This window comes from Pristis pectinata, chromosome 13 (genome assembly GCF_009764475.1).
Source record: "Pristis pectinata isolate sPriPec2 chromosome 13, sPriPec2.1.pri, whole genome shotgun sequence".
Classification (NCBI taxonomy): domain Eukaryota; kingdom Metazoa; phylum Chordata; class Chondrichthyes; order Rhinopristiformes; family Pristidae; genus Pristis; species Pristis pectinata.
In genome coordinates, this window is record NC_067417.1 from 29,428,052 (window position 1) to 29,451,781 (window position 23,730).

Here is a 23,730-nt window from a genome sequence, read left to right on the forward strand (position 1 = left end):
AGTACGCACTGCAGCCATCATGTGCTGGCGGTAGAGGAATGTTTGTTTAGGGTGGTGGATGGGCCATCAATTAAGAGGCTGCTTTGCTGTAGGTGGTATTGAGTTTCTTAAGAGTCACTGGAGCTACACTCTCTCTTGCTCTTATAGCCACAGTATTAATGGGACTGTTCCAGATGAATTTCTGGTCAGTGGCGATCCTCCAGGATGTAGATGTTGGGGGATTCAATAATGGTAACACCATTGAATGCCAAAGGAAGGAGGTTAAATTCTTTATTGTTGGAGAAGGTCATGGCAAGGTACTTCTATGATGCAAATGCTACTTGCTACTTGTTAGCCAATGCCTGAATGTTATCTAGGTTTTGCTGCATGAAGGCATCAACTGCTTCATTTGCCAAGAAGTTGCGAATGGAAACTAACATCGTGCAATCATCATTTTGTTTGCCCTTAACACAAAATCCATGCCAATAACAAGCCATGAGCAGAGCTAGTAGGAAAATTGAAGATTTTGGTACAGTTTTCTTTAATTTACTTCAGAGAAATAGCAGGCTATCAAGGACATGTACCACTCTCTGCTGTTCAATCTGATTGCTGTGTTTTACAATCATTCATTAAATCCCTGCTGCCTTTTCCAATTTACAGAACCACTCAATTTCTCCTTACCCATATCGTACTGCACAGTTCTTCCAGCTCATGAAGTCTTTTTTTCCTTCTTCTCATTTCTCATGTTCAGTGAACCAGTGATAACTCTCTCCTGCACTGCAGCTCCAGCTCCCACTCCAATCCTGTGTTGCTGCTGCACACTGCAGATGGGAATTCTTGATCTTGCATAATTACTACAATACCAAAAATTCCCATCATATAGCTTCATGACTCCCTTAGGCAACGGTTGTACCAGATAGTAACTTGGAATGATGCAAAGGAAAAATAACAAAGAGCAGCATAACTTCTGCAGATTTTCCACTGAGTGGTTGTTACTTGACGATACAATATTTTAAAAAGATGTAGTTTGATTATCTGCAGATTCCAATTATTGTGAATTTGATTCCCAATTAGGGCATTAATTTAACTCACAGAATTGATCATACTGACTTACTAGACTAAGATAGAAAAAAAAGTAGTATTATGAAAAGAGAAGAAAAAAAAATAATTATCAGGTGCCTTAGGAAGAGTGTTAGATTTCCATTACACTTTTTGAAAAAGTGCTTCCTAATTTTGTTCCTGAATGGTGAACTCTTCGTTTAAGATTATATTGCATTCTTTGTCCACTCTCAAGCTTTCTTCATACATTACCTATAAAATTCTTTGAACATTTTTTCTTTAAACTCCTCAATCTTCTACAGTCAAGGGAATACAAAGATAGTCTGTGTAACCTTCTTCAATAATAAGATGAGATATTTTTTTATTAGTCACATGTACATCAAAACACACAGTATAATGCATCTTTTTATGTAGAGTGTTCTGGGGGCAGCCCGCAAGTGTCGCCACACTTCCTGCGCCAACATAGCATGCCCACAACTTCCTAACCCGTACGTCTTTGGAAGGTGGGAGGAAACCGGAGCACCCGGAGGAAACCCACGCAGACACGGGGAGAACGTACAAACTCCTTACAGACAGCGGCCAGAATTGAACCCGCGTTGCTGACGCTGTAATAGCATTACGCTAACTGCTACACTACCGTGCCGCCCAAATTCCAAACAGTTGAATCTCCACAGCACCTTCTCCAAGAACTAATTTTGCTTTTAAAAGGGCTCAAAACTGAATGCAGCATTCCAAACAAGGCTCTATTCAACTGTCCCATAACATTCCAGCCCCCTTGAAAGAAAGGCCAAGATTCTATTAGTCTTTTTGAATGCGTTTCGCATCTGTCTGCTACTTCTTAACATTTGGATACTTGGACTCAAAATGTCTTTCCTGCCATACAATTCCTAGTTTATCAGCATTTAATAAGTATTATGTATTTTCTTTGTTTTGCCTAGAATTAATAAACTGATATTTAAGTGTGACAAACTCCACTTGCTGTAGTTTTGCCCAGTTAATGCATTTTTATCATCTTCCAACTTCTTGCTTTCATCTATGCTATTTACTGTCTCTTGTAACTTTGAGTCACATAAAATCCTGGATACACAATTCCTTATTCATCCATCCAAGATATTTAAAAATGACCAAAAATGAAGTGGCAATAATTTTCATTATAGAGCAGCCTGTTTCACATCAATCAGAAAAAAATAAAAAAGGCTAAGGGGTTTGTAAATTGAGAAAATAAAATCAATTTCTATAACATGACGTATCAAAACATGAGATATCAAAACAAAGATAATTTTGTTCAGAGCTGAAGGAATCATACTGCCTAAACAGCAGTGTTCTCAACAATTCATTGATGTTAAAACATTTATGAGCTACCTTACTTCGATTTCCTTTACAAATCTATGCTGACATTACTGAAATAATCTTTGAATTTTTTAAACTGATGGCCTTGATTTCTGTTACATGAGGGTTTCTAGATGCATTCTTGACTAGTAGGAATTTCACTCAATAAATGAAAAGAACTGGCTCTGCTGAAGCTTTTCTGTTTCTTATCAACATGCCGAGATTCTATCTCATTAATATTCAAGTACATATTTCATTACCATCTTTTCTGTTCTATTTTTCCTTTTGTGAAATATACAGATCACAAAGTGCTCTTTCTCGCTTCATAAAGGGAAACAGTTACAGGCTGTCCTGTTGTTTGGATGCATGAGCAGTGACTTTACTGACATAAGGTACACCCAGTGGGAATCAAGATGATCAGAACACCGTTTTTTTTAACAACTGAAAAATACTACATGACGCCAAGCCAAAACTGGCTGAGCTTAATGTACATATGGTTGACAAATTTAAATGCTAACACAGAGCATTCAAACCCTCCACCTGGCCCTTTGTCTTTGCCAGTTGTTGTAAATATTAATCTATGAGGAAAGACAGGGTTGAACAAGAATACTTCAAAGACTTTACGGAGAACACAAGAAAATAGGATTAGGCCACCAGGCCCCTCAAGCCTTCCCTGCCATTCAATATAATCATGGCTGCTCTATGCTGGCCTCAACATCTCTTCAGTGCCAGTTCCCCTTAACCCTCAATTCCTCAATCTTTCAAATAGTTATCCATCCTCAGGTTAAATATATCAAATGATCTGGCCACCACTCCCCCGATGGGCTGAAAATTTCAGAGATTCACTGTCCTCTGAGAGAAATTTCCATGCATCTCAGTTTTAAATGACTGGCCCCTTATTTTGTAGTTACGTCTTCTTGTTCATGACTCACCTAATAGTGAAAACATCTCAACATCTCGTCAAGCCCCCTTAGGGTTTTATATTAAGCACCATTTCATCCTTAAATAAAACATTGCATTTCTTTTTGGATTCATTGTGGTAGGTTGCTGAATATACTGCCTGACAAAGGCAGTAATGTAACAGTTTACAGCAGATAATACTATTTCATCTTCAACATTCTGTGAAGAGGGTTCAAGGGGAAGAAATAAAACATATAAGTTGAATATATATCAACAAACAATGTACTAAAATAGGTTGGCAGGAAGTACATAAAAATACAATTCCATGACATATCAGTATATACTGAAAGGTCTGAATAGAGTGGACATGGAGAGTATATTTCCATTAGGAGAGTCTAGGATCTGAGGGCACAGCCTCAGAACAAAGGGACGCCCTTTTAGAACTGAGATGAGGAGAAATTTCTTCAGCCAGAGGGCAGTGGATGTGTGGAATTTGTTGCCACAGAGGACTGTGGAGGCCAGGTTAGTGGCTGTATACAAGGCAGAAATTGATAGGTCTTGAATGGTAAGGGGGTTAAGCGTTACGGGGAGAAAATGGGAGAATGGGGATTGAGTGGTGGAGCAGACTCGATGGGTTGAATGACCTAATTCTGCCTATGGTTATATATATGAAAATAAAGTAATTGTACAGTAAGAATAGCATTTGGGATGGGAGTTCAATTCTTTTTTGGATGCTGAAATAAGCACAAGGAATAAAATGAGACAAAAGAAAAAAACGACTTGAAAGCTGGGGAAACAAAATGCTGACAGTGTTGGGAGGAAGGAGTTGTCTAGAGAGTTTCTCAAGTTAACTGATCTTAACTGGGGGAACTCTAAAGGCATTTTCATTAACCTTTCTTCTACTTACGATGCAGCGTAATGACATGGGTTGATGCTTAAAGTTTGGTAAATTATCTAATGCCAATGAATGTCACTCCTTATTTCAGCATTATTTTTTTCTGCTAATTTCATGTTCACCTTGGAGGTACACAAGTTGTGCTTACACAGATTCCCAAAAGAATCATTTTCAGCCCCATCACTCTTCATTATTTACATGAGTGACATTAAAACTTTATTTATACAGCACGGTAACAGGGCCTTAAGGCCCAATGAGTCCCCGCCGCCCATTTAAACCCATGTTAACCTACCCGTATGTCTTTGAAATGTGAGAGGAAACCGGAGCACCCAGAGGAAACCCATGCAGACATGGAGAGAACGTACAAACTCCTTACAGATCACTGGTGCTGTAATAGCGTCATGCTAAACGCTACACTACCGTGCTGCACATTCTTGACACAGCTTCACCAAATTCACATACATTACTGTCATGGGGTAAGTTGTACAGTCATGCATGATGCCCAAGATAGTGCTTCACTGAAAAAAATTGAGGAATTGCAGTGATGCTTCCCTTATTGGCAATTATGCCCCACTCCATCCAAACCAGGACAAAAGCATTCTATCTTAAATTATAAAAAAAACTGCTGCCTGGAAGCTAGACATCAATTTCTGCAGGGGCAGTGGTGGAAAATGTAGACTCCACAAAGTGGCTGCACTACTTATCTTCAAGCAATACTTGTTAAAGATGAGGGCAAAAGTGAAGAGGCATCAGGCTCTTGTGGGGCTTGCAGCACTTGTGGTTCTTGGGGATTTTCTCACTTTTGAAAGTGAGAAAAAACCCTTAGTGCTGCATGACAAAAAAAATCCTCTAAATGGCCAATTTGGCCTTGGTGCGCTCCACTCTAGAGTACAGGGCTCCTCTTTGGATCTATAGTCACCACACCAAATTGTTGGATTTACAACCAAGGCTGATAATTCTTTTCATTGCTGGAGCACTGAAGTCAGCTCTTGTTGGACTGGCTTTGACACTAGTAAACATCACTCTCCCAGACAGGGAAGCCTTCACTGGCCACTTTGCCAATTGCAGCATTGCAAACTCATCACACACGATCCACTGTCAGTCAGAGGACATGCTAAGATTACAGTCCAAATTGAGAAAATGATCATGGAATTAACAGCAATGATACACCGTGTTTAATAGTAAAGAACAATGGAAGAACAAAGTCACAGACAAAGATCTAATCACTGACCCTATAGAATCACAACCTGAATAGTTCTTCATAATCCCTGGATTGACCTGAATAAGATCCAAATCAGACAAAGATGACAAGGCCATATGGTACAATGTGGGAAACACAAATCAAGAGCTAGTTGTGAGAGCAGCAGAAGAATGTCCAATGATAGCAGTCACTATCAAAGAATGGCATTTCCCATTATTTTCAGGGGCACGGACAACACTTATGCAGTCACCTCAGATGACATATCCATCTTTTGGATCCATTGATACATAGGCTGCTTCTACTGCATATAAGAAAAAAGAATTTGTTTGATTTCACATGGCTATGGTCTTAAAGCAAAAAATATTTCTTTGGCTTTGCTTATACTGTATCTTCTTGGGAGGGAATTTCCAGGTTTGAATACAAGGCTACTACCTTATGAGTTCAGCTGACAACCTTACCAGCGTTAAGGAGGTTGGAAAAAGCTATCACATGTGTGGCCAGTGCCATTGTTACTAAGAGTGCATCTAGCACTTCTGTCCTGTTTTAGATGCTGGAACATGGCTTGATTTTGATTAATTTGGGGAAGCTACTGGACACCGCAAACCATTTATAAAGCAAATGAACATTTTCTCAGACACAACTTTATTCTTTGGGGTTCCATATAAGCATTTATGCTGTTTTCAATTGTTGGGATTATTAATGACTAATACGGCACTGCTATGCTCCCACACTGAAAACAAAAGAAAACTACTAATCCAAGTCTTACTTACAGTTAATTTCCTGGGAAGGCAAGGCTTTAAATGTTACTCATAAACAGAAAGATGCTTGTGATCTTGCTTTGCACTAGGTTTTGGCTTAATAATAAGATCTGCATGTGTTATTTGGGTGGCAGACAATGGGGGTTGATTGCTAAAGTTGGGGAGGTGAACTGCAGTTATTTGCCCATTTGCTCTTTTGTTGAATGTATTTTTGAACTAGTTTACACCTCACAGCTAATTTGTTTCAGAATGTTCATTTTTAGGATCCATATTGAAACAATTGCCACTTGATTCAACAAACAACTATTTGAATGCTTTACATTGGTTTATACTGTGCTGCTGTCAAATTACATCATTTCGTCACTATTTTCCATCAAACTCTGTTCATCCATATCCTCATGCTGGAATACTGAACATTACAGATCAAAATGAATGTTTGCTACCCATACTTTCATCATTGTAGAATCTTCAGAACATTGCTTCATTTGAACCTACAGTTTATTTTTTTGAGACATTTATTATATACCGTTAGCATTCATGTGGAGAAACATCAGTGCCATCGACAGAAGCACAAGGCTTACAATATATTTAGTCTCCCCGTTCATATTTTCTTTACTTTAGATTTAGTGTCATAGTTGTACAGCACAAAGGGAATTTCTATAACGATTTGTCACAATTGTTGCCAAGTATCTTTTATATTTAATGGGTTGATGTAAGCAACTTCAAGCAAATCATCCAATACATTCAGCTATCATATTTCATTCATTGGTTCCTTCACTCTGAATGAACTACGCTCTCATTAGTTATTATTTAGGACCAAGTTTCAAATAGCCAGATCTACAAACCTACAAAACTTGTTTTTGCAACATATTGAAACACACAAACACCTAGTGATGTGCATAAACTGGCTGTGTCAGTCTCAAGTCCCTTTAGAACAAAGTGAAAACAATCTGCTCTACTGTTAATTCCAATCCAGTTACACGTAGTCAACTGTGGCATAGGTGTGAAAGCTATAGACCATCAAAATATAATAGTTGTAAAGAAATTGCCTATGCCTTTATATCTCTTGTTTGTTAATATATATTTTTGTTTGTAAAACTTGGCCCTAATAGCAAAGTGAGAAATAAAGTTTTTAATGCAATGGAAATTACTAGATGTAGGCTGTCTGATGAAACCAGTTGTAGATTATAACGTGACCAACATGAATGTAAGGAAAATAACTTAGAATAAAGGAAAATAATATCTCAGGGAAGAAATAAAAACCAGCTTATTAAATGTCACATATATATTGAAATGAGTTGGAGGAAAGTAAAATATAGCAGACTATGTAAAACCTGCAACACACTATTGAGCAAGATTGGAAAAAATAAATTTCTTAAATTACATTCAATTTGAGAACTGCTAAAAGGATCACACTTATAGTTATAATCACTTTAGTTTGTGCTATCTTGAAAAGAAAGACAGCAAAGAAAATGTTTTCTATTTGAGAGGTTCAATTCTAACATAGAGACAAATTGTATTTCAGTAATACAAGTCTAGCCTTGCAGACTTTGAATTGTATTGAATTCCCCCATATAAGCCTGCTTAGCAGGATTTAAATATTCCTCTGTCATTAGTCAGGTTTATGTTTCATAAAACACTGAAGTCTTCTAAGATGATAAGGTTAGTCAAACATTTTTATGGTCATATTCACCACAATGCAACCATAAAAATGTTTGACCAACCTTGCTATCCCAGGGAACAAGGGTGGGATGGTACCTGAAATTCTGACCCTCATATCTCCCAGCACAGACTAGACTAGACTAATTATCATGCAAAGAATTCATATCCCCTACAGAGTAGAAGAAAATTGGCAATACCATCTTTCAGTTCAAGAAAAAAAACAAAGAGTCACTCATTTACTAAGCAGGACACCTACGAGAAATGGTTCACATTTTTGAAACCATCTCAAGTTATTCTGATTCCATTATTTTGAAAAGGACAGAAGCACATTAGATTCCCTGCTCATATCCAAATGCATTAAACTTAGATTGTTTGAACAAAAATAATTCAGATTGGAGAAAACAATCTAGGCTATTCAATTTATTATTTTAGCAGGGTTATTCTTATAGTATTGAAAAACTTTAACATATAAAACTCTTTTTCATAATTGGCCATTTCTATATTGGGTTCATTTTAACTATTTTTAATCATTAACTGTTCAAATCACCTTTATCAATTTAACATATAAAGCACTAGCTGACCACATATTATGATCAAAAGAATAACACTTAATTTGAGTTTTGATATTTTCTAATATAACTTTTGCCTTGTAATTTCACGGTGTGATAGAAAAGGGGAAGCTTTAACAATGCATGCTTCAAAGCAAAATGCTTAGTAATGATATAAGACAAACTTTTTTCAAAAACTATTCCTACTCACCGCCATCTTTTAAAGTTTGCAGCAACACTAAAATTAACACTGCTTTATTTAGACATAGTAACAAAGCATTACTTACCGTTACTTTGTGGGGACAATCACTGGAACACAATCCACTGAGAACTAAAGACAAAATGAAACAATTGATAAAAAACAAGTCTTAAAGATGACATTGATAAAAATCACTTGAAGAAATAAATTTTGACCAAGTAAGGTTTTGTACATGGGGAATGAAGCACTAATGTATTCTAGTGAGGTCCGGATGGATTTCAATTAAGCTGCACAAAAGTCATTAGATTGACAATTTTAGTTCAGAAATCACAATTTTTAAATTAATTGTGTTAAATAATGAAACAAAGTGAATTGGCAAGTAGCTAGCTGTGAGTGAAAGTTCCTCTGTAGTAGAGATCGAAGAATTTGGAAATCCAAAATCATGCTCTGCACTTGCACTACTAGCAGGTAGGTGAAATTCAATCACTAACAATGGAAATTGTGATGTAAAAGAATGACAAAAACACCAGTAGGGTTTGATAGACAGATGTGTATGGATGTAATAATTGAAATATTTTCTGCATTTGACAGCAAAAGGCTTCAACAATTCCAAAATATTTCTTTAAATCTCGAGCTCAGTTAATGAGAAAATTAATGAAAATTACTAATGATTGCCTAAAGGAAGTCTATTTTGCACTATTAGCTCTAATGACTGAAAGTTTGCTAATGCAAGGTTGAGGCTGTTCTCTAGTATGCTATAATTTATAATGTTAAGAATAGCCCCTTATCTAGTACAGCACATTGAACTTCAAAAGCAATTTGCTTCTTAAACAGACAATGTTCATTTCTCTGGTTTCAATTTAGATTATTTTTATCTACAACCCACAACACTACCATAGAAATAAAATCACAGATTTACTATATACAATTTTATCCTGAATGCTCAAATTTTTTGAATATTAAGCTGATATTCTGCCACACAAACAAATTTTCAAAAATGAAATATTATTGCAGGTCACTAACCAATTAGTTAAAAAAAACACATTTATAAATTTATAAATATATATTATAAATAATATAAATACTATTAATTCTTTCAAATATCCAGAGTGTCACTTCTAAAAACCTTGAGTAGGTTAATTACTGCTCAATTTAAAATTTTTAAGATAGGATTAAGATCTTGATCAGCAATTTAGCATAGGAGATTTCAATCTGCATATTGATTTGACAAACTGGCAGGGGTATTGTAGAAGAATAATTTGTGGAGTGTGTCAGTGATTGCTTCTTAGAGCAGTATATTACATAACCTACCTGGGAATAGGCTTATTTTAGATTTGGTCATGCGTAATGAGGAAGAATTAATAGAAATCTTGCGGTTAAGGATCCTCTAAAAAGTAGTGACCACAGCATGGTAGAATCCCAGATACAGTTTGAGGGTGAACACCCCAGGTCCAATGCAACTGCAGATATTTAAACATGTAGTTCATAACACAGATCATGGTAGATCAGCCACGATGATATTGAATAACTGGGAAGTCTTGAGGGGCCAGGTAGCCCGTGTGCTTCTAGTTTCTTGTGTTCTTGTGTTCAAAGATGCAATATGATTTAAAGGTTTCTTATAAATCGATTAGCAAAATGTAACAGGTCTTAAAAATATTCACCTTTATAAACTAGACGAATAGAATATAAAGAAAAGGAAAATTTGTTAGAGCTGTGATGCAAAGCCCTGTTTAGACTCTATCTAGACCATCTAGAGGACTTTGGAAGGAATGCAGCACAGATTCACCAGAATATTAGAAAAACTCTGATGGACAGATTATGAGGAAAGTTTTCAGAAACTAGGCTGCATTTCTGAAACAAAGAAGGCTATATAGGATGATATGCTTCAGGTTTTTAGGGCTGAATGGAAGTTAGTCATTCAGGAGAAAAGAAGAATTCCTTACCTGAAAGGTGGTAGAAGAGTAAAAAGGAAAAAGTGCGAGCATAATTAATAATTTGAAACCTGAGACTGATAGTTCTTTGTGTATTGGGAATATAAAAAGATACAGAGCCAAAATAGATGAATGGAACCAAGCTATACGTCAGCAGCAATCTCACTCATTGGCATAATAGATTCAAGGAGATGAAAGGCTAAAGAGACTGCGGATGTTGGAATGTGCATCAAAAAAACGATCACTGGAAAAACTCAGTGGGTCAAGCAAAAGGTACAAGTCTTTTTTTTGGATCCAGGCGCTGCATCAGGATTGAGAGGGTAGAAGACAGATTGCTAGTATGAGGTGATGGAAGGGGGTGGGACAAGGCTGGTAGGTGATAGGTGGAACCAGATGGGGAGGCGGATGGTGGCAGATGGAGCCAGGTGAGGGAGGGGAAGTGGATGGGAAGGGTGAACGAAGGGAGAAGAAAACTAGGTTGACACATGAGTGTTTGAAGGAGAAGAACAGGAGGGATGTGGATTACCTGAAATGGGAAAATTCAATGCTCATACAATTGGGTTATAAGTTACCCAAGTGGAATACGAGATATTCCTCTAACTTTCACTTGGCCTTTTCTCAGAGATGGAGAAAGCTGAGCACTCATGGAGCTGAACAGCCTTCTATCTTCCAATGGCCCTTTCCAACACAGTCACTTTCTTGCAATGGTTGAATGTATAGAACAAGTTCTAGATGATTTAACCCTTCTTAACCTATGGTGATTGAAGCCAATTGCAGTGTCTCTATTCAAATATAAACCAGGGGCTGGCATTTGTACATTACACCATACTGAATCTTATATGAAGCCTGCCACATTGTGAAGTCCAACTAAAAGTGTGAAAGAAATAAAACAAGTGTAACCTGTTCAAAATATTTGGCTAATGGTCTCCTTGTCAGATCTATGTCAGGAATAAACACTAATGGTAGTGCCTTTTACTAGTCTATAATTTTGATTAATCATAATTGCCTGTCCAAAATAAATTCAACAGTATTTTTATTTTAAACAGAATGTAAAGCACTTAAAAGGACATTTGTCATAGCCAGTCCATTGTGGTGTTTATGCTCTACATTCTCTCCTCTAATTCTGCCCAGCTTATTTCAGGCTTTCCTCACATCTTTCTCTTGGGTTTTATTTGCTTTCTAAAGGAAATCGCATAAGAAATTTGCCTCAACCATTTCCTGATGTGACAATTTTCACATTCCAATCACCAAAAGCAGAAAATTTTCCTTACTTTTGGTTTGGATTTATCAGTAACAATCTTATATTTATGACATTCTGTTTTGCATTCTCTCCATATATACCTTGTCTAACATTACCATAATTTTTAAGTGTTCTATAAGGCGATGTCTAATTCTTCTCTTTTCTAAAGTATAAAACGACAACCTATTAGATATATCCCAATAGTTGTGATCTTGCATTTCTGGTATTGCACTTGCAATTTCTTTTTGCACCCTCTCCTGAACATCTATGCTCCTTCTATTGCAATGAACAGAAATGGCCTCAGTACTCGAAGAACAGCCTTACCACAGTCACCTGCATGTTCAACTAATCTTTATTGCTTCTGACTTCTATAGCCCAAGGATTAAATCCCTGAGTTTTATTGGCATTTTAATTGCTTTGCTGACTTGCAATGCCAGTTATAATGATTCGTTTGTCTATTCCTGGCTCCCTTTACTTATTCTACAGCACAAGCTTCTTACTTTCTCAGGTTGTGTTACCAGTTTTCTCAAAGTATATCACACCTCATACTTACCTTTGCTAAATTGTTAATTCTACAAGTTTTCTGATGTCTTGTATTCATTATTTTCTTAAACTGTAGTGTGCTCCACTACTACCCATTCACACCACCCTAATTTGGTATCATTTGCAAATCTTGATACTTATTATTCTCATATTGTTTACAGAAACATACAAAGAAAATAGTTCTTGAAGTTTCTAATACCTTAAACCAGATCCCTTTGTTCTGTACAACATATAGTAGCCTTGAGATTAAAAATTCAAATGATCATGGCAAGTTGTGAAAATAATACAGAAATTTTGATTGCCATTACAAGGAAATCATCAGGAAACCTACAACCTAACTGAATCTCCACTTAAGGTCAACTCTTCAAATTTAACAGAAGCAAATCTAATTTGGTGAGTATTTGTTTTAAAAGAGTAGTCACTGTATGGTACAAACTATGGTAAAAAGATATTAAGAAATAAATGAATGTAATGGCTCAGCATTAATATAGGTGCTGATAATGAACCAGAATTCAACTGAAATTGCTGAACAATTTCCAATAAAGATAAAAACTGCATTAGTTCAACAATCATCACTGTATATAATTTCAAACATATTCTGATCATTTAGTTGTTGAACATTCATTGTTCTTAGGATGTGGACAACTCTGTATGGCAGTGCTTATTGCTTATGCTGAGTTGTCCCAAGGGCATTAAGGGTCAATGCAATGGTTTGGGAATGGAATAATGTGCAGATCATGAAGAATAGATGTTCTACATTACAGGACATTAACGAGCTATTTAGATTCTTATGACAATTTAACAGCTTTCTATCTCATTTTCAGTTGCAATTCCAAACTTATACTGAATTCACTTTCAAAACATACCACAATGAGATTTGAACTCTCAACCTCTTCTAGCGCAGATACCACTACTATCTGTTGTACAAAATTAACAATCATATCATACTCTTCCTACATGATTATATGAAAAAAATTAATACTTTAACATAAAGTTACATCTTCCAAATTTAGATTTTCTTAATCAAGGGATGAAGCTGTAGAACAGAGACAAGTTATCTGTGACTATGGGCAAAGGCATTTTGCCATTCAAAAGAAACAACTAACTTCATAAATAAAGATGGTATCTATTAAATTTGGAAATATTAAGATCAATAATCTACAGTGAAGCTTGCCTGATGCAAGTAAAAAATTGAACCAAGTTTATAGAGATGATAGTAGTTGAGTGCAACTTAGTCACTCAAACATTCAGTAAAATATTGAATTAATTTATTTCATGAATACAGAAACGCATTTGAGATAAAAGAAAGGGACATATATATTTATATAGTGCTCAAAGTGGATCAGAATGTCCCAGAATGGTCTATAGTTAGCAAATTATGAAATGCAGGAAACAATTTGTACTTTGCAAAATTCCACAAACAACAATGGAAACTGATCATAATCTATTTTATTTTCTGATGTTGGTTGAAGGATAAATATTGTCTAAGACATCAAGGAATAGAAATCTGTTCTTCAAAATCATGCTGCAAGATCTTTTACATCCACAGTGGTCGATATCTCATACTGTGCTAATGTCTTGTGCAAAAGACAGAATACAGTTTATGTTCAAGGCTTTATAATGTGACTTAAGGCCTGACCTTTTTAACCCAGTGAAAATACAGCTAGTATTTAGCAGTGAGAGGACTGTGCTGTCCAACATATTATCAGATACTAGCTGCTGCCTCATAGCTCTGGTGGTAAGGATTCGATCCTGACCTCCAGGGTTGTGTGTGGTTTGCATATTCTCCATCTGAATCTGTGTCTTTTCCTGGGTGTAACTGTAAATTTCTGTGTTAATTGTAAATTACCCCTAATGTAAGAAGGTGGCAGGAGAATCAGGGGTGGGGGTGGGGGAGGGGGGGGAGGGGAGAGTGGAGTTAATGGAAAATAAGATAGAATAGGCTACAATGAAATAAGTGGAGAAATGGGATTACTCTGAGAGCTGACATAGACTTAATGAGTCAACTAGTCTCTTTCTTATAAGGAAATATGAGAAATATAAAATATGAGAATGATTATATTCATGTCACATACAGTTGTGATGAGTTAATCAGTAAAATGAGAAGCAGAGTATGCATTTTTTTGGATAATTATGTGTTAGTGTAATTATGTGTTATGTTAGTGAAATGCAAGCGATGCAATTTAGCTCCTTGTACACATCTGAAATACATACATCTTGTTTTGTGTTGGTCTCAGTTTTTCACCACCAAAATCAGTCCATATGGCTAAAATAGATCACCAGAGCTACTGATGTGGGTAGTCAGTAATTTCTACTGGACAACACCAAACTGAGATTTTTTTTTACTTAAACAGATTCAGGCATTGATATAAAAAAAATTAAGAATGGAAGAGGGGTTGTAAATAATTATTTACAATTATAGCTGTTTTTATGTATTATGGTTGCTCTTGCCTAACAGCCCCTTTACTGCAAGATTATCAGTTAATGTCTTCTCATTGCACAAAGGGATCCAAAGTAGCCTTTTTCCTCAATGATTCCTCAACACACTTATCTAGAAAACCATCTCTTCTACATTCCATAAATTTGTCCTCTCTTTTACCGCTAATTTGACTTGTCTAGTCTATACATATAGTGTAGCAGCTGCTACCATGATGTGAAAGCAAGACACCAGTCTTGCTAGTATCTTTCACTAGTCTGCAGAACAAAAACTGATTTATTTTTCCGCCTTGCGCGGGCCTTTTAAGAGGAACGGTTCCCGCCCACCGAAAACAAATGACGTATGTGCTACGTCATCAAACTTTTCCAGCGTGGGGGTTCTCCCTGTCGCTCAGGGAAGACGAAGACCCAACGCCATCTTGGGCCTCGCTGCTCCGACGACGCGCGACCCCACCGCCAAGCCGGTTCGCTTGCTCGGACGGTGAGTCACTACACAAACCCCGCCCCACCCCCAGAACTGGTGATACGATCCCCAAGGTTCACGGGCTGTGCTAGCCATTGCTTAGGAGGTCGGCCTCTGCGTCACAGTGTTGGGACCTCGACCGGTTGTTGTAGATCTAAATGGGCCAGTTTGAGGCGGTCTGTTGTGAAGACCACTTCCTTGCCCCCAATGTCCAAAATAAAGGTGGAACCATTATTCCTGATGACACGGAACGGCCCCTCGTATGGTCGTTGCAACGGTGCCCGGGGTGTGCCCCTGCGAACGAAAATGAACTTACAGTCTTGTAGTTCCTTGGGCTCACAGGATGGGCTTGACCATGCCATAAAGTGGGAATCGGTGCCAAGCTGCCGAGCCTCTCATGCAGTCTTTCCAGGACTGCCGTGGGTTGTTCCTCTTGGCCCCGAAGGGCGGGTATGAAATCCCCTGGGACGACCAGGGGTGCCCCATACACGAGTTCAGCTGACAAAGCGTGGAGATCTTCCTTGGGGGCAGCGCGTATGCCGAGCAGGACCCAAGGCAGTTCGTCGACCCAGTTAGGACCCTTCAGGCGGGCCATCAGGGCTGATTTTAGATGGCGGTGGAAATGTTCCACCAACCCGTTTGAGGGTGGTAGGCCGTGGTGGTGTGCAGCTGCGTCCCTAGCATGTTCGCTAATGCAGACCAGAGGCTGGAGGTAAACCGGGTGCCCCTGTCTGAAGTGATGTGGGCCGGAACACCAAAACGTGAGATCCAAATTGTGAGCAGCACCTGGGTGCAAGAACCAGTCGTGATGTCGGATAGAGGGGTTGCCTCTGGCCACCTCGTGAACCGGTCCACAATGGTGAGGAGGTACCGGGCTCCTCTTGAAACTGGCAGAGGACCAACGAGGTCGATGTGGATGTGGTCGAACCTCCTATGGGTAGGCTCAAACTGCTGTGGCGGGACCTTGGTGTGTCGTTGGATTTTTGATGTCTAGCAGTGCGGACAAGTCCTGGCCCACTCACTGACCTGTCTGCGCAGGCCATGCCAGACGAACTTGCTGGTGACCAGTCAAACAGTTGATCTGATGGACGGGTGCGCCAACCCGTGTACCGAGTTGAAAACGCGTTTCCGCCAGGCTGCAGGAACTATAGGGCAGGGTTGACCTGTTGCAATGTCGCAAAGGAGGGTCCGCTGACCTGGACTGACTAAGAAATCTTGGAGCTGCAGACCCGAGATTGCAGTTCTGTAGCTGGGCAGCTCATCATCGGCTTGCTGTGCATCAGCCAGGGCCGTGTAGTCGACACCCAAGGACAGGCTGTGGATGGTGGGTCTGGAAAGCGCGTTAGCAACGGCATTGTCCTTTCCGGAGACATGTTGGATATCTGTTGTGAATTCGGAAATGTAGGACAAATGATGCTGCTGACGAGCTGACCAGGGATCAGAGACCTTGGAGAAGGCGAAGGACAAAGGCTTATGGTCAGTCAAAGTGGTGAAAGGCCTGCCTTCTAAAAAGTACCGGAAATGTCGGACCGCCAGGTACAGCGCTAGAAGTTCCCAATCAAAAGTGCTGTATTTCAGTTCGGGTGGTCTAAGGTGCCTGCTGAAAAATGCCAAGGGTTGCCAACGGCCTATGATTAGTTGTTCCAGTACTCCACCAACCGCGGTGTTGGATGCGTCCACCGTGAGGGCAGTTGGGACGTCTGTTCTAGGGTGTACCAGCATCACGGCGTCTGCCAGGGCGTCCTTGGCCTTAACGAAGGCAGCTGCAGCCTCGTCGTTCCAGGCAATGTCCTTGCCCTTGCCAGACATCAGCGAGAACAAAGGGTGCATGATATGGGCTGCTGCAGGGATGAACTGATGGTAAAAGTTGACCATCCCCAGGAATTCCTGCAGGCCTTTGACCGTGTTGGGATGGGCAAAATGGCGGATAGCGTCTACCTTGGCGGGTAGGGGTGTTGTTGCTCCTTCGCTGGTGATTCTGTGGCCGAGGAAATCGATAGAGTCAAGTCCGAATTGGCACTTGGCTGGGTTGATAGTGAGGCCGAAATCATGGAGATGGGAGTACAGTTGGCGGAGGTGGGAAAGGTGTTCTTGGCGGTCACGGCTGATGATTAGTATGTCATCTAAGTAAATGAACACGAAGTCCAGGTCTCGGTCTACCGCGTCCATCAGCCGCTGGAAAGTCTGCGTGGCGTTCTTAAGGCCGAACGGCATTCGAAGAGGCCAAACGGAGTGATAAGCGTAGTTTTGGGGACGTCGTCAGGGTGGACCGGGATTTGGTGGTATCCCTGGATGAGGTCCACCTTGGAGAAGATGTGGGCCCCGTGTACGTTCGCCGCGAAGTCCTGGATGTGAGGGATAGGGTAGTGGTCTGGGATGGTGGCGTCATTCAGCCTGCAGTAGTCGCCGCAGGGCCTCTACCTGCCGGTGGCTTTGGGGATCATGTGCAGGGGGGAGGCCCAGGGGCTGTCTGACCTGCGAACGATCCCCAGCTCCTCCATGCAGCGGAACTCTTCCTTTGTCAGGCGGAGCTTGTCTGGAGGTAGTCATTGTGCTCGGGCATGAAGGGGTGGCCCTGTGGTAATGATGTGGTGCTGCACCCCGTGTTTGGGCATCGAATTTGTAAACTGAGGTGCCAAAACCAATGGGAACTCAGCTAGGAGCTTGGTGAACTCATTGCCAGACAGGGAAACGGAGTCCAGGCGCGGGGCTGGTAGTCTGGCTTCTCCCAGGGGGTAGGTTTGGAAAGTTCTGGAGTGCACTAGCCACTTCCCTCGCAGGTCGACTAACAGGCTGTGGGCCCAAAGGAAATCGGCTCCCAGGAGTGGGAGGGCGATGGTGGCAAGGGTAAAGTTCCAGGTAAAACGGCTGTCGCCGAATTGTAATTGAACTGTACGGGTACTGAAAGGCCGTATCGTTGTGCCGTTTGCGACATTGAGTACAGGACCTTGTTGCCTGTTACGAGTGTCGCGGCCAGTCGGGGGCAAAATACTGACCTCTGCTCCAGTATCGACAAGGAAACGATGCCCGGACTGCTTGTCCCGAATGAATAGGAGGCTGTGTTGGCGGCCAGCCGCCGTAGCCATCAGCAGCGGCTGGCCCTGGTGTTTCCCTGAAACTTGCAGGGTGGGCGGCATCGATGGGCCTCTGTGCCCCACCTCTGATGGTAGAAACACAGCTGGCCGCCAGTGTCGTTGTCTGTGTTTCTGGGGTGTGGTCGCTCGGTTGCTGGGACTGGTTTAGGTAGGCGTTGGGCTCGCGGCCTGGCAATTTGGCCGACGGACGATCCGCTCTCGCGTTTGGCCTTCCACAGGATATATGCCCGGGCAGCTACCTCACGTGGGTTGCTGAAATTGGCGTCGGCCAACAGCAGGTGAATGTCATCAGGTAGTTGTTCGAGGAAGGCCTGTTTGAGCATTAGGCAAGGCTTGTGTCCCTCAGCCAAGGCCAGCATCTCGTTCATTAGGGCCGATGGGGATCTGTCTCCCAGGCTGTCGAGATGAAGCAGGCGGGTGGTGCGCTCGCGACGGGAGAGGCCGAAGGTCTGAATAAGAAGGTCTTTGAAAGCTGGGTACTTATCCTCCTCCGGAGAAGACTGGATGAAGTCTCCAATCTGGGCGGCTGTCTCCTGGTCCAGACAGCTGACCACGTGGTAGTACTTTGTGGAGTCAGAGGTGATCTGCTGTAGTTGGAATTGTGCTTCAGCCTGGTCGAACCAGACGCTGGGCTGAAGCGTCCAAAAGGTGGGCAGCTTGAGTGCCACTGTGTTGGCTGCTGCGTCGTCGTCCATTGTGCAGGTCCAAGATCCATTTGGACCGTCGGGGTCACCAATGTAGTGGCTGCTACCGCGTTGTGAAAGCAAGACACTAGTCTTGCTAGTGTCTTTCACCAGTCTGCAGAACAAAAACTGATTTATTTCCCCACCTTGCGCGGGCCTTTTAAGAGGAACGGTTCCCGCCCACTGAAAACGGAAATGGCATATGCGCTACATCATCAAACTTTTCCCGCGCACGGGTTCTCCCCATCGCTCGGGGAAGACGAAGGCCCAACGCCATCCTGGGCCTCGCCGCTCCGACGACGCACGACCCGACCGCCAAGCCGGTTCGCTTGCTCAGACGGTAAGTCACTACAGTAGACTAATTTCCCATGTTCACAGTATTACTCTATTATGTGCTTGTCTAATCTCCTTGCCCAATATTACAACCATTAAAAACAACACATATCAATATTTTCTGACCTTTGCTGTTTCTTAGCTTGATCCAAACGGATTCTAATAAGGCAGCTAAACTGCTAGCAAATGCAACTATTAGGTCAAGATGTTTCAGTGATTCTGGAGGTGAAACTGCATATATTAAATCAAGCTTTTTTTTGACTCCAGTAACTCATTAGAACAAAAGAAATAACAGGAGTAGGCTGTTCAGTCCCTTGAGCTAACTCTGCCATTCAACTAGATCACGTCTGATCTATCTCAAACACTATTTCTCAGCACCATCTTTAGATTCCTTTAATGTGCAGAAATGCATTGATCTCTGTTTTAACGATTGAGCATTAATGATCAATGATTGAGACTCCACAGCCCTCAGGGATAAAGGATTCCAATGATTCACCACCTACTGAGTGAAAAAAATACATGTTAAAATTTTTATTTTGAGACTGTAACCCTCTAGTTCTATACTCCTCAGGCAGAGGTAATATCCTATGTGTATCTACACTATTGAGCCCTCTAAGAATTTTATATGGTCTAAAGAGGTCACCTTTTATTCTTCTAAACATTGGAGAATAGAAGCATAGCCTAGACAATCTCTCTTATATAACAGAACTGGAATCCCAGAAACAATTCTAGTAAAACATTGCTGCACTTCCCCTATAGCAAGTGCATTCTTCTTTAGCTGAAGAGATGAAAATTGTACACACCGATGAGGTGGGCTCACCATTGTCCTATATAATTGTTCTCAAATCCTCTGGAAATAAAGGGCAATGTACCATTTAGCTTTCATATTGCTTTTGCATGTGTATTAGCTTTCAGTGATCTGTACAAAGACACCCATGTCCCTTTGAATATCAATATTTCACTATTCGAAAAAACAAGTATTTCTCTTTTCTCTACTGGTGGATAACCTAATTTTTCCACGCTGTACTCCATCTGCCATATTGTTACCCATTTATTCAGCTTATTCATATCCCCTGGAAGCCTCTTTTACCCTTGACACTACTCACATTCCCACTTGCCTTCAAAGGGGACTCTCTAAGGAACATACACAAGAGGCAGAAAATGTTACAGGTTTTAGGGAAATGTTCACACCAAAGGTTCAGTTAGGTAGATTGGGCAGCAGGGGCAGACATGCAGTGCAGGAGTCTCCTGTGGCTGTTCCCATCTCAAGCACATCTACAGTTTTGGATACTGTTGCGGGGGGGGGGGGGGGGGGTGGGGGGTGGCGGTGGGGGTGGGTGGTGATAGCCTCTCAGGGGAAAATAATAGCAGTGGCTAGATCAATGGTACCACGGCTGGTGCAAGGGTCCAGGAAGTTTCTGAGCGGGCACAGGACATTCCAAAATGGGAGGGTGAACAGCCAGAAGTCTTGGTTCATATTGGTATTAATGTCATAGGCAGGAAGAGAGATATGGTCCTGAAAACAGAATTTGGGGAATTAGGTGGAAAGTTAAAAAGCAGAACCTCCAGGCAGGTAATCTCAGGATTACTCCCCATGCCAAATGCTAGCAAGGCAAGAAATATGAATATCGTACAGTTAAATGAGTGGTTAAGGGGCTGGTGGGCTTCAGGGACATGGATCATTAGGTTAAATAAACATAGTGAGACTAGTGGGCTGAAGTGTGTTTATTTCAATTCAAGGGTTATTATGGGTAAGGTAGATCAACTTAGAGCCTGGATCATTGCATGGAACTATGATGATGTGGCTATTACAGAGTCTTGGTTGAGAGAGGGACAGGATTGGCAGCTCAACATTCCAGGGTTTCGATGTTTCAAACGTGATAGAGAGGGAAGTAAAAGAGGTGGAGGGGTTGCATTACTAATAAGGAAATCAGACAAGGCCCTAAAGGAATATAAAGAAAGTAGGAAAGAACTCAAGCAGGGTATTAGGAGGACCAAAAAGGGCCATGAAATGTCCAGGACAAGTAGGATTAATGAAAATCCAAAGGCATTTTATACATACGTTAAAAGCAGGAGGGTAGCTTGGGAAAGAATAGGACAACTCAAGGATAAAGGAGGGAATTAATGCCTGGAGCCAGAGGATGTGGACCAGGTACCAAATGAGTACTTTGCATTGGTACTCACCAAGGAGAAGGACATACAGTATAGTGAGATCAGTGTGGGGTATGCTAATAATCTTGAACACGTTGAGATAAAAAAGGAGATGGTGTTGGGTCTATTGAAGAACATTAAGGTGGATGTCTCCAGGGCCTGATGGGATCTATCCCTGGTTATCAAGAGAGGCAAGAGAAGAGATTGCTGGGGCCCTGACATAGATTTTTGTATCCTCTCTGGCACAGGCAAAGGCCCCAGAGGGCTGGAGAGTGGCCAATGTTATTCCTTTGTTCAAGGAGGACAGTAGCAATAATCCAAGAAATTATAGGCTAGTGAGCCTCACTTCAGTGGTAGGGAAGCTACTGGAGAGGATTCTTAGGAATAGGATTCATGAGCATTTGAAAAAGCATTACCTCAGTAGGGATAGTCAGCAGGGCTTTCAGTGGGTCAGGTCATGTCTTACCAACTTGGTTAAGTAGGTAACGAAGATGATTGATGAGTATAGGGCAGTGGATGTTGTCTATATGGATTTTACTAAGGCATTTGATGAGGTCCGTCATGGTAGGCTGATCCAGAAGATTAGGATGCGTGGGATCCATGGTAACTTCAAAATTGGCTCAGCCATAGAAGACATAGGGCTGTGCTGGATGGGTGTTATTCCGACTGGAGGTCTATGACCTGTGGTGTTCCACAGGGATCAATGCTGGGACCTCTGTTGTTTGTGATATGTATATATATAAATGATTTGGACAAAGATGTAGATGGGCTGAACAGGATGAGCCCATTTTTCTTGGCAGAGGACTAAAATTACGAGAATTAGAAAAGAGTTGAGGAAAGATGAATTTGGAAGTAAAAATCTGAAAGGACATTCCACAGATATTTAACATCTGAACAGCCAAAACCTACGTGGCTAGGGACTGAGAGCTGGGAAGTGGGAGTAATCTAAATAATGTATAATGTATAATGGTGTAGTATATTCCTTACTCTAATGTTACAATCAACACTAGTTCAATGATGGGTGCAGAAGTGCATGCTGGGAACAGCACCAGGCAAACCTAAAAATGGTGAAGCAATAAAGGACTTCCCAGGCAGCCCCCTGGGTTGAGAATAGGGGGGTTCTGAGGTGACTGTTGATGCCAATGTTGTAACCACAGGTTCTTCCATAGATGGGAAAGATGAGTCGGATGGAGAGGGTGGGTAAGTAAGTAGTTTGTCAGGAGGTATGCTTCTTTTGTTGTCTATGCAGAGCTTCTGTGTGGTCCTGATGCACGACTTGAGTAGGGTTGGGGATGATCATATTTGTCCAGAACTCAACAGAAACAGATACATGTGACTGCAAGAACACATTGAGGTTGGATATTCTGCAGTGAGTGATGCATCTTCTGACACCCCAAAGCTTTACCACCATCTTTCAGGCACAAGTTAAGAGTGTGATGAAATCCTTTGCACTTGCCTAGATGAGTGCAATTCCAACAACACTCAATATTCAATATTGTTGGGGATAAAACAGACCACTTGATTGCCTCTCCACCTTAACACTGTGGCTGCAGTGTGTACACCTGTTAAATGCAATGCAGTTACATGCTTACACTACCCAACACAACCATTTAAGCCTGTGACCTCCACCACCAAGAAAGTCAAGGGCAGCAGGTGCATGGAAACACATCACCTGTATATTCCTCTCAGAATTGTACACCTTCACTTGGAAATATATTCTTCATTGTCCCTAGGTCTAAGTCCCGGAATTCCCATCTCGACAGTATCGTGTGGGCATCTTCCCCAGGAGAGCAGCAGTTCAAGGTGGTGTAATTCTAAAAGGGCAATTAGGGTGGGAAATAACTACTGGCCTTACCAGTAACACCACATCTTAAAAGTGAATAAATAGTATAATAAAAACAACTGGGAAAAATTAATATGCAAGTCCATTAAGCAATTCTGAAAGAAATTAGCATGTTGGACTTTATTACAACTACTTGGGATATGACAAGAAGGAGGTCTCACGGATACTGTACAAAGTTTTGTCGAGTCTGCACCCAGAGTATTCTGAATAGTCTAGGTCTCCCTACTCAAGGAAGGATACAGTTGTCTTAGATGTAGTGCAATAAAGTTTCACTAGATTAATTACTAGGATCAGACATGGGATGATTGAGAAAAAAGGTCCTATAATCTCGAGTTTAGAAAATGAGAGGTAATTTCACTGAAACAAATATAGGTCAGACAGGGTAGATGCTGACTACCTACTCTCATGTTTGGAGTCCAGAACTCTTGGCCAGGCTTAGCTATTTAGAGCTGAGATGAGCAGATTTTTTTTTCATTCAGCAA

The 23,730-nt window shown here is 41.0% G+C and overlaps 1 protein-coding gene across 1 annotated transcript in view; it reads right to left on the reverse strand.

Annotated features, from left to right (window-relative positions):
- itfg1 (integrin alpha FG-GAP repeat containing 1) overlaps positions 1-23,730 on the reverse strand; it is a 157,996-nt gene that overhangs the window by 44,141 nt on the left and 90,125 nt on the right. Inside the window, exon 13 of the mRNA XM_052028085.1 lies at positions 8,619-8,662. Within this exon, the coding sequence (XP_051884045.1) occupies positions 8,619-8,662 (44 nt within the window). The remainder of the gene's footprint in view (positions 1-8,618; positions 8,663-23,730) is intronic.